Source organism: Schistocerca nitens, chromosome 2 (genome assembly GCF_023898315.1).
Source record: "Schistocerca nitens isolate TAMUIC-IGC-003100 chromosome 2, iqSchNite1.1, whole genome shotgun sequence".
Taxonomy (NCBI): Eukaryota; Metazoa; Arthropoda; class Insecta; order Orthoptera; family Acrididae; genus Schistocerca; species Schistocerca nitens.
In genome coordinates this window covers 1,061,693,745-1,061,711,770 of record NC_064615.1, presented here as the reverse complement: position 1 = coordinate 1,061,711,770, position 18,026 = coordinate 1,061,693,745, and the positions used below count along the sequence as shown (strand labels likewise).

Here is an 18,026-nt window from a genome sequence, read left to right as displayed (position 1 = left end):
GCATAGGTCCCGAGTTCGAGTCTCGGTCGGGCACACAGTTTTAATCTGCCAGGAAGTTTCAAAACTTTGAGTGTTTGTTTATCAACTGTATTGTGAAAAGGATAGGTAACTACTCACCGTAAAGTTGTGGATAGACACAACAAAAAGACCGTTACACATTGAGCTTTCGCCCAAAGCCTTCTTCGGAATGGGAAAACCGCACACACACACTTTTACACCAGCAATTACACCTCATGCACACATGATCACTGTCTCCAGCCACTGTGGCACAAATGCAGCTGTGTCGTGTTGAATGGAAGCAGCAATCCAGAGTGGAGTGGAGAAGGGGGAGGGATAGCAGGGTGCAGATGGATAGAGAGAAGTCAGCATTGCCTGGCAGAGTGTGTAGGGAGTAGCAATCTACCCTTTTCATAATATTTTTGATATTGCAATGTGGACAGTGTTTGTTTATTGTTATTTATACAAATATGAACAATTGAGCCATTGGGACTATTACTGCTTCTTGTTGGTCTTTGCTGCTCATCATTTTTATTAACAGAAATATTTATTTTATTTTGTAATATATCATCATTAAATTTGAAGTCAATCTCTCTTTTTGTGCTGAATCCTGTACTCTTCCCGTCACATTACATTCTTTTCCTCCTCACTAGTCATTCTTCCTCCTCCCACACTCTTTCCACTATTCACTCTACAGTTGCCCCAAATATCCCTTCCTCTCCACTATCCCCCTCTCCCCACCCCCACCTCCAAATGCCAGTCCCCAAACATTCACTCCTTTGCCATTCATTCATTATAAGTCCTCACTCATTCTCTGTGTCGCCACCCTTCTCTTTGTAAGGCTCTCTTATTCACTCAAGGAGATTAATGATTGACAACAAGCACTGCAAATATAATATTTTATCGATCTACAAGTTAGAGAAGAATTTGAGCTATGATTTTCACCTCTTGCTGTAGCTTTCCATTTTATTACATCACTGTCTCTTCTCAAAGTGTCTTCTTTGTAAAATTGTACTCTTCATTAATAAATTAAATTTGTTATCAATCTGTTCATTTTTTTATATCCCTGGAATTTCTAAATTTGGTATATATGCAGGCCAGGGAATTCTTTGCATTTTTTGTGTACACTAAGTTTTTACTAAAAAATGCTGCATTTGTTAAAACAGTCTTTTTTATGATACACTGTTGTATTTACATTTTTATATTACTCATTTCAACTGATCAGTCACCTTCAGATCAAATATGCAGCATAATAGACTTAACATCTTCTAGTGGCATTGTGTTGACCTCAGTAAGGCTAAATCTGCTATACTACACATTGATCTGCAGATAACTGCCTGATACAGTTGAAACTGATGATGTAAAAATATGAATATGACTGTTTTAACAAATACAACAATACTGAACATCTTCACATGATTAAAATGCCATATTACATAAAAACTGTTGTACATTTCACACCAAATAGCACAGGGACTCTAGTAATGAATGCTGCTTCTTAGCAAAACCTTAATTCCTGAAGAAAAAAAAAAAAAATGCAGAGAATTCCATCTACATTTACATCATACTCCACAAGCTGCCTAATGGTGTCTGACAGAGGGTACTTTCGGTACAACTATCTGATCCCTCCAACCCTGTTCCAATTGCGAATAGTGCTTGGGAAGAATGTTCGTCGGTAAGCCTCTGTATTGGCTGTAATTTCTCGAATTTTCTCCACATGGTCAATACGTGAGATGTATGTGGGGGGAAGTAATATGTTGTCCGACCACTCCTGAAATGTGCTGTCCCAAAATTTCTATAGTAAAGCACTCCATGATGCACAACGCCTCTCTTGTAACATCTGCCAGTGGAGTTTGTTGAGCAGCTCCATAACGCTCTCTCACCAGCTAAATGATCCCATGACAAAATGCGCTGCTCTTTGTTGGATCTTCTCTAGCTCCTCTATCAGTCCTACCTGATAGAGATCCCAGGTAGGTGAACAATACTCATGAATCGGGCAAACAAGCGCCTTATAAACCACTTCTTTCATGGATGAGTTACATTTCCTTAAGATTCTACCAATGAATCTGAGTCTGGTGTCTGCTTTTCCCACACTCTGTTTTACATGGTCATTCCATTTAAGGTCGCTCTGGATAGTTACGCCTAGATATTTTATGGCAGATGCTGTCTTCAGCTGTTTGTCATCAATAGTGTAGCTGTACAGTAGTGGATTTATTTTCCTATGTATGCGCAGTATGTTACATTTATTTACGTTCAGGGTCAACTGCCAGAGCCTGCACTGTTCATCAATTCTCTGCAGGTTGTTCTGCAAATTCTGACTATCTTCTGGCGTTGCTACTTTGGTATGGACAATTGTATCATCTGTGAATAGCCACAAAGAGCATTCAAAGCTTTCTACTAGATCATTTATATATATTGTAAACAGAAACGGTTGTATCACACTTCCCTGTGGTTCTCTGGATATTACCTTTACATCTGTTGACTTAGTCCCTTTAAGAGCGACATGTTGAGTTCTGTGTGCAAGAAAGTCTTGAATCCAATCACAGGTCTGCTCCGATACTCTGTAGGCTCATATTTTTTTCGTTAAATGTCAAATGCCTTACAGAAATCAAGCATCAACCTGAGTGCCGTTGTCCACTGCGCTGTGGATCTGATGGAGGAACAGAGCGAGCTGAGTTTCGCAAGATCTCTGTTTGCAGAATCCATGTTGATTTTTATAGAGAAGATGTTCATTTTCCAAAAACATCTTAATTCTTGAGCATAAAACATGTTCCATAATTCTACAACAGATTGGCATCAATGATATAGGTCTATAATTGTGTGGATCCATCTTACGGCCTTTCTTAAAAAACGGGAATGGCCTGTGCTTTTTTCCAGTCATTAGGTACATTTTGCTGCTCAAGCGATCTTGAAGGGGAGCAAGTTCTTTCACGTAATCTTTATAGAATCTTACAGGTATCTCATCTGGTCCTGAAGCCTATCCACTACTAAGCGATTGTAGCTGCTTTTCAATTTCGCTTTTTCAATTTCGCTATCAGTTATCTCAATATATGCCATTTCGAAGTTTGTATGATATTGGAAGGAGGGACAGTGTTACGATCTTCCGCAGTGAAACAACTTTGGAAGACCAAATTCAATATTTCAGCCTTCTCTCTGTTATCTTACATTTCGGTGCCGATGTGGTCACAGAGAATGAATAGATGATTTTGATCCACTTACTGGTTAAACTTATGACCAAAATCTCTTAGGGTTTTTACTCAGGTCGGTTGACAACGTCTTACTTTCAAAATCATTGAACGCTTCTCTCATTGCTCTCCTTATGCTCATTTTTGCTTTGTTCAGCTTTTGTTTGTCAGCTAGGTTTTTACTTCTCCTGAATCTGAGATGAAGCACTTTTCTGACACGGCTATTAAACCATGGTGGATCTTTCCCATCCCTTAAAACCTTACTCGGAACATACTTGTCTAGGGCATATTGAATGATGCCCTTGAATTTTTTCCATTTGTTCTCCACATCATCGTCTTCATCACCAAATACTTGATGCTGACTGCTGAGATATTCTGAAATTTGTATCCTGTCACCCTTGCTGAGCAAATATATCTTCGTACCTTTCTTAACACTCCTTGTAGGACCCGTCGTCATAGATACTGTTACAGCCTTATGATCACTGATACCTTCCTCTACGTTAACTGATTCGATAAGTTCAGGTCTGTCTGTTGCCAGGAGGTCTAAGACATACCCTCTCGATTTTCTTCTCTATCTGCTCAAGGTAAATTTCGGACAAGACATCCAGAACAAAGCCACACGATTCCCTGTCCCTGGCACCAGTTTTGATGGCATAATACTCCCTATATATGCCTGGTAAGTTGAAGTCACCCCCTATTACAACGGCATTATTAGGACAATTATTAATGATATTCTGCAAGTTCTGTCTGAAGCTCTCTATAATAACAGACCCTGACCCAGGTGGTCTATAAAAGCATCCAATCATTATTTTTTACCGTTATTTGATACTAAGTTTCACCCAGATTAATCCACATCCGGAATGTATGATAACCTCGCTAGATTTTATGGAATTTTTTACTGCAATAAACACACCGCCACCATTGGTGACTAATCTATCCTTACGATAAACATTCCAGTCTGAACTTAGGATTTTGTTGTCATTGACGTCTGGTTTCAACCAGCTTTCTGTTCCCAATACTGTCTGTGCTTTATAACCTTCAGTAAGTGATACTAATTCTGGGACCTTTCCTTCGATGTTCCTGCAGTTTACTGAAAATCATATTAATCTTTTCTACCTCTGATATGCGAGGATCAAGATTCTTTGAGGCCGCTATGGCTGATTTAACAGGCAAATTGTCTTTGCTCCCAAGGGAGGAGTTCTCTAGCCTATAAAAAGCCCCATGTGCACTCCACTCGTTCTCCATTACCGTAGTAGCCATTTTCTGCATGTAGTGCATGCCGGACCTATTAAGGAGTACCTTACAATTCTGCACCCGATAGTGGAAGTCCAGAAATTTGCATCCGATACTGTCGCAGAGTCATCTGAGCCTCTGGGTTAGACCTTCAACTCTGCTCCAAGCCAGAGGACCGTTTTCAACCCTGGGTGTGATGCTACAAATATACAGCTTAGCCTGCACCCTATGTGCATTGCTAGTTGCCTTCACCAAATCCGCCAGCTGCCGAAAGGAGCTGAGGATGGCCTCAGAACCCAAGGGGCAAATGTCATTCGTGCCAACATGCAGCCGGTTGCACCCAGTGCGCTCGATAGCCTGCACATTATGAATGAGAGCTTCCGGAAAATGTACCGAATGAACACTGGAATTCTTTCCCACCTTGCCTGCTATCTCCCTGAGGAGCTCCATCACCTGCCTAAAATTGTAGCTCCCAATGACTAGCATACCCAGCCTCTGTACTTGTCCGGACTTGGCAGGAAAGTCAACTGCTGGCCCAAGAGGAGAGGCTTCCTGTGCTGGCTCGGATTTATCAACAACACTGGGTAGCACCTCCTACCTGTTGCTAAGACGCAGTGAGTCAGCCACATGGCCTGCTCCCTCTTTCGTCTTCCGCCCAGTGGCACACGAACCCACCACTGTCTGCCACCCACTCTGGAATGAGGGCAGACCGGTCAGATGTTGTGTGGCCGAAGTGGCCGTGCGGTTAAAGGCGCTGCAGTCTGGAACCGCAAGACCGCTACGGTCGCAGGTTCGAATCCTGCCTCGGGCATGGATGTTTGTGATGTCCTTAGGTTAGTTAGGTTTAACTAGTTCTAAGTTCTAGGGGACTAATGACCTCAGCAGTTGAGTCCCATACTGCTCAGAGCCAACCATCAGATGTTGTGTATCAGAAGACGCAGCAACGTCCGGGTCACCAGGGGATTCCAGTGGCACCAAAGGCGTCGCAGGTCTCGTCACTGACGCCCCGACGTCATCACAACTTTGAGCATTAGCTATAAGCTTGTCGACTGCAGCCAACGAAGCTTCCAACTGTTTATAAGAGAGTAGCCAACTCTCCTAGTAGTATCCGCTCACAACAAGCACTGTCCCTAGTCGTATCTTACTGTGTATAAAATAGATATAAGGTCTGAAATGGCGCTATTGAGTTTGAAAATATACCATAGGAGAATAAAGTAACATTAAAAGCTACTGTGCAGATTTCTCACTGTACTCTTGAGACCACAAGCTATTAAACAGAAATAAATTTCTCTACTGAAGTTAATGAATTTACAGATACCTGTTATTATAAATCCTATTTGCCAAAAAGTTACTGCATGAGACAAACATTCAAACTAGAATGCACTGATTTAAACTGTGTGCTGTCTACTATCACAAAATTAAAACTTAGTGTTGTGACAGAGTTTCTGCCGACGGGAAAATTTACACTAGGAAGCCGCCCTACACAAGGATATTCTCAAGACTTACACAACAACAAAAACTACGATTAATTTTCTAACCACTAGTCTACACTGTATAATACACATGTACAGTTCACTTCTTTGCAGAAGTACATGAACAAAAAACAAAGACTAAATTAATTTACAGTTTATCAGACAAGTGCTGTTGCTGCTCTGCTGCGCGTCCTCTCAGCTTGGCAGGTGCCAGCATATGGACCAAATTCAGAAATTCTAGGGTTATAAACAAAATAAACATGTTGATAACAACCAGTAACATAAATATCAGAATGTCATTGTGTCAGGAAATAATACTTACTCTGACAAATATGACAGGAGTATCTTTGTTTTCCTTGTGCATAAGTCAGTCTTTAATATCTCCATTATGTGAGAAATGCTAGTTGTAAGTTCCACAACTACAGTGTGTTTATAATTGAACTACTGCTACTTGAGAAGATACCTGTGAAAAATGAATGATCATAGGACAGTGAAATTTGTGAAAACATTTGTGAGGACACGTGTAAAAAAAATAACAAATAAACTATTGAAAGAAACGTATTTTAATTTCCACTCGAGATAGCAAAATTTTTAACTGCCTACCATGTTTACATTCCAGATAACAAGCATTGCTCATTGTGACAACCATGTGCATCCACAACATCCTGAAACCACACTAGAGATATCATTCCACAATTGTTTCCAGCACTTTTTGAACAGTGGACGATGAAATGTCAGCTATCATGACACAGCATGTGCACTGCTTGAAGATCGCATAGTGCATCCAGCATTCTCAGCGATGGTAACAATAAATTCGTCAACAGTTTGTGGTGCAATTGCCCATCAGCCTCTTCATTTTTTTCCCATCAACCTCCCCCAGGAGCAATTTCCAAATCACCAGTTAATTCAAACTTCTGAATCATGTTCTTCAACACCTGTGCAGAAAGAGAACATTTCTGTATTCCTTTAATGCATTGATACTCGTGGAGGTCAGCAACTCTGTTTTTACTGTAATAAAACAGCTTAACAAATAAAGCCCTGCACACCTAGTCCAGACCCATGTGGATTGTCTGCAACTGTAGTGCATGTCGATGCTTGTGTTTCAAGCTTATTTTGCCGTACAGTACCAGTGCCTGACAGTAAGTCGTGACACAGACACTACTAACAATGCAAATGATGTCAAACACCAAACAGTTTTACATCTACACTGTCTAAAGTAGCGAAAGTTTACATCTAAAACCATCAGACAAAATGAGGATCTTTTATAAGCGCAAGGTGAAATTTTCTTGACCTGGCAGTGAAAGACTGATTTTTTTAGGTAAAGATTAATTTTTCTCTGACAGAGTACTGTTTTGGGGCAGTGCATTTAGTTTGCTATGTATTTAGTTTGCTGTTTTTACAGTGAGTTGTTATCTATTCATTGGACTTAAATGGCTTTCAGCCATCACTTTCTTTAGCTCTGACAATATGTGGACATCAGAGAGTGCCTAATTAGGGAAACAGCATAGAAGTTTCAACAATTTCTGCTTCAGATCTTGTTGATGCCCCATTCCGATATCAACTGTGTGGGCAGATGTGTAGTCCTGATAGGAAAAGGTGATATTTTTTCCTTTCTGATCTAAGCCTCTACTTACATTTTGTCATCTCTCTAATCCAGAGGACTATTGTAATTTCCAGCACAGGAAACAGACTTTACTGTTTTAGTGCAAGGCCAATAAATTCAGCCACTGTTAATTATTGAAAATTTGGTTCTGACATGATGTGTTCATCCCATGTCTTGATAAGCATTAAGACACTGAAACAAAAATTCATTTGGATTCTCTTTAAAATTGTCCAAACATTACTGAGAAGTTTGTTTGCTTATTCATTTTTGCTCAGCATTCAACAAGTACAGTGCCCACCTTGCACCTAGTTTTCTGATATTTATTTCCCCCTAGAAAATTAATTATTTTGTTTATTTTTATATGTATTTCATTTATACTAAGATTCAAAGACATTGGACCATAGTTCTGTGGATCACTTCTGCTACCCTGCTTGTAGATGGAAGTGACCTTTGTTTTCTGCCAACTACTGGACAAAGTGTTTTCTTTTATTTTGTTTTCCATTTTTTAGGAATTAATCAGTCATTTTCAGTACTGTGTACTTTTTCAGTATTTTCATCTGTGGTTGCAATTTTGGACATTCGTCAAATGGTTGATCTTCAGGAAAAGTTTTGCCACATTTGAATTTAGCTGCCCATTTCTTAACTGTTGAAAATGAAGGAGCAGGCCCCTTATGAACCTTTACAACACTTGGCAGGCTTTCTGTTGGCTTAGATTGTCAAAAATAAATAATTTTATGATGACACTATATTCTGATGGGACACAAAGCCCACACAGTCTGGATACTATAAAACTCTGTATATACAAAATGTATTCCTCAAATCATATTAGTGATCAACTTTTATCATTGCACAATCCGCGACTATGCAGCAGAAATAAAATTTCATTGATATCAGTGCTATCTCTTTTTCCAGACCAGGATCTTATCCCCTTGGCCTCACAGATCTGTCCACTTTCCTGTACACCCTGACACATATGTGTCAAGAAAGTTTTATCATCAATGTTCCTTTAGTTTCTCTCAATATGTGATACACAGATTTTACAGTAGCAATAGTTGCAGTGGTAGAAACCTTGGAGTAGTGATAGTGGTATGGGACTGCTAATGGAGGACTGGATTGTCAAAAGTTAAAGGGAAAGGAGATGGGGAGGGGGACGAGGGGGGGGGGGGGTTGCAAATCATTCAGAATCCAGGTTGAGAGGAACCCACCTCATAGGAAGAGGAAGGGAGGCACAGATAAAATAAAAGATACTGGAGAGAATAGTAAGTTGATTTTAGTACATTAATACACACTGTTCCAGCTTCAGTTCAGAGATAGAAGGGATGGATAGAGTTAGAGCTAAAGATGGATTAAAAGAGAAGGAGAAAATAATAAATGGAAAGAATTATGAAACTGAAGAATAATAAAAATAAAGCACAGAAACAAAAGATCAAAAATGAATAAACAATGGTGGGAAGTAGGATAACTGACTCAGTAAATAAAATAAGATTAAATTCCAAAAAAGATCAAAATAGGAAACAAAGGGAGGTTGTATTAAAGCAGAGGAGGTTGACTTAAGAAATGTTGTGCAGTGGGAGGACATGTATAGAAAATTCTATAGTTCAAAGCAACGGGTTCTAGTATTGTGGCTTTCACAATGTTCCCTTCATTTAATTTTCTTGATTTGCGATTGGTGAGACATAGGGTTTTACGGGAAGAGGAATGCCGTTTTTACAGTAGCAATAGTTGCAGTGGTAGAAACCTTGGGGTAGTGATGGTGGTATGGGACTGCTAATGGAATACAAAAAGTATATTGAAGTGGTTAAAAAGGTGATGGAAGGTAACACTGTATGGGTAATCAATTGAGACATTCTTAACCTGGTTGCTTTAGATAATAATGGGGATGCTTTTGATTTTCTTGGAAAAAAAAGACAAACTGGTCAGACTGGCATAGAGGAGACTATCTGGATGATGTGTTTTGTGTGCAAGGTCAGTAGGTTAATTATAAGAGAGGAAAGTTTGAGAGAGGAATTTGGTGTCCCAGCAGATAAATTCCAAACTAATCAGTCCTTAGTCCCTTCCCTCATTATTCTTGATCTACTCCTTGCCTCTGTCAGCCAACACTTCAGTCTCAGTGTGAAATGCTTTGCTGTCCAGGCCGTGTATATATAAGCACACTCTGTTCCCACTCGCTTTCCTTTTGAAACCTCCCTTGTCATCAACCAGTGCAGTCCTTCCCCACACTAACACTCCAACCTCTCAGCTCTCGGACAGCACCTCTCCCATGCCCAACTAAAGTTTCAGAAAAGCTCTTTCATTGTCGCACTAACAAACTTCAATCTTGTCCATAACTTCTTGACCTTTGGGGGCCAAGCCCACGTACCTGTGAGTACAAACCACCAGTGGACAAGGCAGTGAGGATCAGGATGGCATTGTCCTCTATCACAATCTTCTCATAGGCCACATTAGAAGAGGCATTTCTCAACTCCTCAAAGAATAGGACCTGGTTACTCACGTATGCCTTTAAACATCTCTTTTGCAAATTACTTTCCTCAAAAATATGGCAAGTGAAAATTACTATGGAGCTGCTTTTTGTGTGAGAAAAGATGTGAAGAGAGTAATAAAGCACCTCTGTCTCTTGACCATATATTTGATTTGAAACATTGAGTCTTTCATTTGTTGCCAGTATGCTAGTGATGAAATAGTAGTAAGTGTAAGTATTAATGTTTTACGTTTTCTTTTCAGCAAATGCTGGTTCTGATCAGGTGGTTTCTTTACCTCAGACTTGGGTTACACTAGATGGAACACAGAGTAACGATGATATTAAAATTGTATCCTGGTCATGGGAGCAAATTCGGTAACTTGAGATTTAATTTACTGTATTCATACTTAAGTAACTTTTGCTAATTTTAGACTCAAAATCCTCTAAAAGTCAAATGCTGTCACAGTAGTGTTCTGCTCTCATAATTTAGTAACTGTGTTTTAAGTTATAGTAGGACTGATAACTATTGCTTCATTTTGGTTCACAGGGGTCCATCAAAGGCATTGTTCTCATCACAGAATTCTTCATGCACTAATGCTACTGAGCTTACAAAAGGGGAATATGAATTTCAGCTAACTGTTACTGATGAAAATGGCAATAAAGCCTTGGACTCTGTACAAGTCACTGTAACACAGAGTAAGTGTTTACTTCTATTGCATCTTCCAAGCTACAAGGCTGTGGGCAATACATATAACTATTCTCATCTGTGAAGGGACATTTTCAGAGGTGACAACTTGACAGCTGCATGGAAAACATCTTAAAATTTGGTGCCTGTTCTGCTTTCAGTGCCTTTGTCAGGCTATCATTCGTGAAAATGTACTCCCCAGATAGATGTGACATTTTGGTGAACAGTTTTGTGCATCAACCTCAGTCGCTCACCTCAGAAGTTTTAACAGAAGGGACTACTTCTGTTTTCATTATATTTGAATTCTTTTCTTATTGTTTAAATGTTTTTCATTTAATCTGATATGAAGTGAACATTTTCTTTTTTATTGTTGTTTGAACCAGACTGTATCATTTCCAGATAAAAATGCTTCTCCAAAAGCTAATGGTGGAGGAGACCAAACTGTTATTCTACCTGTAAGTGTGGTTATTGTGAATGGTTCACAGTCAAGTGATGATCTTGGAATTGTGAAATGGCTTTGGACTAGAGAAGACAGTAGCTTAGCCTTAGGCAAAGTCCTTGGAGACTCGGACAAACATCCAGTTCTTATGGTGATTGTGTTTTACTACTCTATTGTCTCATGACTTCCATTACATCAGAGAGCAAGTAAGGTTTATGTATTTATTTTCCTTTGTTTAGTTGATTGATGTTGTTCCTGGACGGTACGTCTTCCGGTTGAAGGTTGAAGATGAGCAAGGTGCTTCTGATGAGGACACTGTATCGATCATTGTGAAAGCAGGTAATGTTCTAGCATTAACAAACACTAGTATTTATGTGGGTATGGATGTGATGTAAAATGTTAAGCTATACAGGGTGTTACAAAAAGGTACGGCCAAACTTTCAGGAAACATTCCTCACACACAAAGAAAGAAAATATGTTATGTGGACATGTGTCCAGAAACGCTTACTTTCCATGTTAGGGCTCATTTTATTACTTCTCTTCAAATCACATTAATCATGGAATGGAAACACACAGCAACAGAACATACCAGTGTGACTTCAAACACTTTGTTACAGGAAATGTTCAAAATGTCCTCCGTTAGCGAGGATACAAGCATCCACCCTCCGTCGCATGGAATCCCTGATGCGCTGATGCAGCCCTGGAGAATGGCGTATTGTATCACAGCCGTCCACAGTATGAGCACGAAGGGTCTCTACATTTGGTACTGGGGTTGCGTAGACAAGAGCTTTCAAATGCCCCCATAAATGAAAATCAAGAGGGTTGAGGTCAGGAGACCGTGGAGGCCATGGAATTGGTCTGCCTCTACCAATCCATCGGTCACCGAATCTGTTGTTGAGAAGCGTACGAACACTTCGACTGAAATGTGCAGGAGCTCCATCGTGCATGAACCACATGTTGTGTCGTACTTGTAAAGGCACATGTTCTAGCAGCACAGGTAGAGCATCCCGTATGAAATCATGATAACGTGCTCCATTGAGTGTAGGTGGAAGAACATGGGGCCCAATCAAGACATCACCAACAACGCCTGCCCAAACGTTCACAGAAAATCTGTGTTGATGACGTGATTGCACAATTGCGTGCGGATTCTCGTCAGCCCACACATGTGGCGGTGAATCGAGGAAGTACAGTACATACTGACGAAACTAAAATGAGCTCTAACATGGAAAGTAAGCGTTTCTGGACACATGTCCACATAACATCTTTTCTTTATTTGTGTGTGAGGAATGTTTCCTGAAAGTTTGGCCATACCTTTTTGTAACACCCTGTATACAATAACAGGTCCAATTTAAGCATAAAAATGCTTGAAATATGTTTCCTGTAAAATTTATTATAGATTACACTGAAAATTAGTGTAACTGTTTGAAAACTTGCCAAGTGTACTAAAGCTGATATTGGCCATGGAAAAGTTCATTTGTCTGTTCCTCAGGGCTTCCATTGCATTGTGCAGAGTCCCATATGAGCTGTGATTATAAGTACCACACCTTTTGAAATGTATGACATGGAGTGGATAAATAAAAAAATCTTCTCATTAACCAGAGGCAGGAGAACACACATGTAAAGGTAATGAAATCTTGAAGCTTTCGGAGGCAGTGGCTCCTCTTCCTCCTAGCTGAAGGATTGAAAGGGAAGAAATAGGGGTGAAGGAAAAGGATTGATGAGGTTTAGGAAATGGGGAGAGTTCAGAAAAGTCGTCCAGAACCCAAAGTCCAGGGAGGTTTACTGGACGTTATGAGAAACAAAGAGAAGGAAAGAATGGACCATCATCTACAGGTTGAACGAAAACCCATTCCACTGGCATTTGCATCCACAATGGGGGACAGGACTACCTGCCACACAAGTATACCCATGATATGGTACATCACACCAGCCCCCATTTTTCAACAGCAGATGAAATTATTCCCAAGGACAGTTAAATATTGCATCTGAAATATGTAGGTAACTTGCAGGAGTAATGGCTAGTTGGTTGGTGTTCTAAGAGGCCACCTATACATATCTCTCAATTATTGTTCAAAATGGAAACTTAGCATACAGCTCCAACTTACATAATTACATATTCAGAAGCAATAATGTCATTAAATAATTTATTTAAAAAAAAGTCAAGTGAAAAAACCGACACCTGCCTGCAGGTACCTAGGACTCCTGCCACGGGTTATCTCTGTACAGGTACATTTTTGAAGTTATCAGCAAACGAGGGTAGGTGGCACTGACAGTGTTGCAGGTGTTAGAGGGACCCTTTGCCGTTTTATTTATGCATGTGTCAGTGTCACACCCCTCCGTGATCACACCACACGAGGACTTGAAACAGGAGGGCTGAAAAAGCATAAACACCCTTTATTGCTTCAGATAGTGTTCAAATTTCCCCATTTGTTTTTGAAAGGCTCCTAGTGTTTCCTCCCTGCACATGAGAACAAAAATTGTGGTTGCACTGCCTCCAAGGGAGTGTGATCATTTTTATTGGGATTGTTGGCCCACAGTGTCCTTAGAGAAGGGTTGAAGCATCCTTGGAGTGTCAGCAGTGTCAAAGATTGTCAGAAATGCCATCCTGTTGTTCATCACCTCGAAATGTGTGGGAGATAACGTCTCAAGGAAAGGGGTGGTTTCCTTGATGCCCCTTACACTACTCCCTGAGCCCATTTCATGTCAATTCTGTGTGACGGCATGTCTAAAATGTTTTTGTCAACCACTCATAAGAAAAGTGCATGATTTTAACATGGGTAACACAGTTCCTCCATCATGGAGGAGTCAAAAGAAGGGGCAAAATGGGATAAGAGGAGGAGTGCTGACCTTCCCATAATGTGACACATCCATGGTGGAAATGAGTAAATTTGTTGTGAAATTTGGTGCTAGTGTAACATCATTAACTCACCTTACACTTCACATGTGGCCTTTTCTTCCACATCTGTCAAGATCTCATTTTTTGAAGTGTCACCGAGCGTAAGGGTGATATTGCAGGACACCATGCATTTCCACCATTACAGATGAAGGTTGTAGGTACCTTTGAGCTGAATTTCAAACTTCTGCATCACAACAGGAAACAATTACTTGGTTGCATAAAAGTGATCTTTTTATTGAATTGTGCAGTGTAGTTTATACTGAGTATATAAATATTTCTACTTGATTTAGTTGCCATGTAACCTTTGATAATCATTGTTGTTACAACTACTTCGTGGTCACTGATACTGATGTTTGTGAGGACATCCTCCAAAATGCCAGATCTGTTTGTTGCCATTAGATCCAAAATATTTCCATCATAAGTGGCATTATGAACTGTGTTGTAGGCAGTTTTCAGGGAAGGCATTTTGTAATGTTTAGCAGGATATCTTGCCACACCCACCAATAACAGCACTGTAACTATCCAAATTGATTGTTAGATGATGTAAGTATCCTCTGATGAGTACTGTATGATTAGGAAACTTACATACCAGTAAACTGAGGTTTTTATCTAATTTTTCTGTAAAATCAGTAGATGAGTTTGGTGGTCAGTAGAAGGATTCAATTATAATTTTATGCTCAGCTCTCAGACTGAGTCTTGCCCAAAAAATCTCACATGCAATTTCAATTCCTCTCTTGGTGGATTTTAGTTTCTTGTCTAATGCTTAAGATGCACCACTTCGTTTTCCTAGAAGCTTATCCTTTTGATTTACACTAAATTTTTTCCCAAAACTCTCACGGCCGTCAATTTAAACTTTTAACCAGTTTTCTGTACCTAGACATTTGAGAGCTTCATTGTTTTTTAGGAGCACTTTAAACTTCGGCACTTTATTGTGAATGCTTTGGCAGTTAACCATCATGGATTGTAATACTCTCTCCAAGGGGGAGGGGGAGGGCAGGGGAGCATCTTATACTGATACTTGTGGGTCTCTTATGGCCATTGTTATATGGACTGAATGAAAAGATGCGTAATCTAAGAAACACTTGTCACACGATCAGATACATAAATAGCAGCCTCTGATGTGTAGTGCACACCTGACCCATTTAGTGGAACCATACAGTTTAAGTCCTCCAACACAAGTCTAAGAAGTTGCTGCCTAACTTGTCACAGAAATTTCGCAGTCTCTGGTTCTAGCCTTCCACTCAGCTCAGAACCAGGGGGCCTCAAATCGATTTGCGGGACATTGCTACAGATTGTGACCTTTATTGAAACTTCATCATTAAGATCTGTTCTGATCACAAAAGCCCACAAGAGATTAATATCATGCAGGAGAGCCAGCTGGTGCAGAGGTTGTTGTTGTTGTGGTCTTCAGTCCTGAGACTGGTTTGATGCAGCTCTCCATGCTACTCTATCCTGTGCAAGCTTCTTCATCTCCCAGTACCTACTGCAACCTACATCCTTCTGAATCTGCTTAGTGTATTCATCTCTTGGTCTCCCTCTACGATTTTTACCCTCCACGCTGCCCTCCAATGCTAAATTTGTGATCCCTTGATGCCTCAAAACATGTCCCACCAACCGATCCCTTCTTCTAGTCAAGTTGTGCCACAAACTTCTCTTCTCCCCAATCCTATTCAATACCTCCTCATTACTTACATGATCTACCCACCTTATCTTCAGCATTCTTCTGTAGCACCACATTTCGAAAGCTTCTATTCTCTTCTTGTCCAAACTAGTTATCGTCCATGTTTCACTTCCATACATGGCTACACTCCATACAAATACTTTCAGAAATGACTTCCTGACACTTAAATCTATACTCGATGTTAACAAATTTCTCTTCTTCAGAAACGATTTCCTTGCCATTGCCAGTCTACATTTTATATCCTCTCTACTTCGACCATCATCAGTTATTTTACTCCCTAAATAGCAAAACTCCTTTACTACTTTAAGTGTCTCATTTCCTAATCTAATCCCCTCAGCATCACCCGATTTAATTTGACTACATTCCATTATCCTCGTTTTGCTTTTGTTGATGTTCATCTTATATCCTCCTTTCAAGACACTGTCCATTCTGTTCAACTGCTCTTCCAAGTCCTTTGCTGTCTCTGACAGAATTACAATGTCATTGGTGAACCTCAAAGTTTTTACTTCTTCTCCATGAATTTTAATACCTACTCCAAATTTTTGTTTTGTTTCCTTTACTGCTTGCTCAATATACAGATTAAATAACATCGGGGAGAGGCTACAACCCCGTCTCACTCCTTTCCCAACCACTGCTTCCCTTTCATGCCACTCGACTCTTATAACTGCCATCTGGTTCTGTACAAATTGTAAATAGCCTTTCGCTCCCTGTATTTTACCCCTGTCAACTTCAGAATTTGAAAGAGAGTATTCCAGTTAACGTTGTCAAAAGCTTTCTCTAAGTCTACAAATGCTAGAAACGTACGTTTGCCTTTTCTTAATCTTTCTTCTAAGATAAGTCGTAAGGTTAGTATTGCCTCACCTGTTCCAACATTTCTACGGAATCCAAACTGATCTTCCCCGAGGTCTGCTTCTACCAGTTTTTCCATTCGTCTGTAAAGAATTCGCGTTAGTATTTTGCAGCTGTGGCTTATTAAACTGATAGTTCGGTAATTTTCACATCTGTCAACACCTGCATTCTTTGGGATTGGAATTATTATATTCTTCTTGAAGTCTGTGGGTATTTCGCCTGTCTCATACATCTTGCTCACCAGATGGTAGAGTTTTGTCAGGACTGGCTCTCCCAAAGCTGTCAGTAGTTCTAATGGAATGTTGTCTACTCCCGGGGCCTTGTTTCGACTCAGGTCTTTCAGTGCTCTGTCAAACTCTTCACGCAGTATCGTATCTCCCATTTCATCTTCATCTACATCCTCTTCCATTTCCATAATATTGTCTTCAAGTACATCGCCCTTGTATAAACCCTCTATATACTCCTTCCACCTTTCTGCCTTCCCTTCTTTGCTTAGAACTGGGTTTCCATCTGAGCTCTTGATATTCATACAAGTGGTTCTCTTCTCTCCAAAGGTCTCTTTAATTTTCCTGTAGGCAATATCTATCTTACCCCTAGTGAGACAACCCTCTACGTCCTTACATTTGTCCTCTAGCCATCCCTGCTTAGCCATTTTGCACTTCCTGTCGATCTCATTTTTGAGACGTTTGTATTCCTTTTTGCCTGCTTCATTTACTGCATTTTTATATTTTCTCCTTTCATCAATTAAATTCAATATTTCTTCTGTTACCCAAGGATTTCTATTAGCCCTCGTATTTTTACCTACTTGATCCTCTGCTGCCTTCACTACTTCATCCCTCAGAGCTACCCATTCTTCTTCTACTGTATTTCTTTCCCCCATTCCTGTCAATTGTTTCCTTATGCTCTCCCTCAAACTCTCTACAACCTCTGGTTCTTTCAGTTTATCCAGGTCCCATCTCCTTAAATTCCCACCTTTTTGCAGTTTCTTCAGTTTCACTCTGCAGTTCATAACCAATAGATTGTGGTCAGAATCCACATCTGCCCCTGGAAATGTCTTACAATTTAAAACCTGGTTCCTAAATCTCTGTCTTACCATTATATAATCTATCTGATACCTTTTAGTATCTCCAGGATTCTTCCAGGTATACAACCTTCTTTTATGATTCTTGAACCAAGTGGTAGCTATGATTAAGTTATGCTCTGTGCAAAATTCTACAAGGCGGCTTCCTCTTTCATTTCTTACCCCCAATCCATATTCACCCACTATGTTTCCTTCTCTCCCTTTTCCTACTGACGAATTCCAGTCACCCATGACTATTAAATTTTCGTCTCCCTTCACTACCAGAATAATTTCTTTTGTCTCGTCATACATTTCTTCAATTTCTTCATCATCTGCAGAGCTAGTTGGCATATAAACTTGTACTACTGTAGTAGGCATGGGCTTTGTGTCTATCTTGCCAACAATAATGCGTTCACTATGCTGTTTGTAGTAGCTAACCCGCACTCCTATTTTTTTATTCATTATTAA

At 40.0% G+C, this 18,026-nt stretch overlaps 1 protein-coding gene across 2 annotated transcripts in view; it reads left to right on the top strand.

Annotated features, from left to right (window-relative positions):
* The window catches only part of LOC126237428 (dyslexia-associated protein KIAA0319-like protein), a 152,578-nt gene that overhangs the window by 105,395 nt on the left and 29,157 nt on the right, over positions 1-18,026 (top strand). For both annotated transcript variants that reach the window (XM_049947539.1, XM_049947538.1), the window contains exons 11-14: positions 10,212-10,323; positions 10,496-10,644; positions 11,033-11,223; positions 11,312-11,411. In XM_049947539.1, coding sequence (XP_049803496.1) covers positions 10,212-10,323; positions 10,496-10,644; positions 11,033-11,223; positions 11,312-11,411 — 552 coding nt within the window. The remainder of the gene's footprint in view (positions 1-10,211; positions 10,324-10,495; positions 10,645-11,032; positions 11,224-11,311; positions 11,412-18,026) is intronic.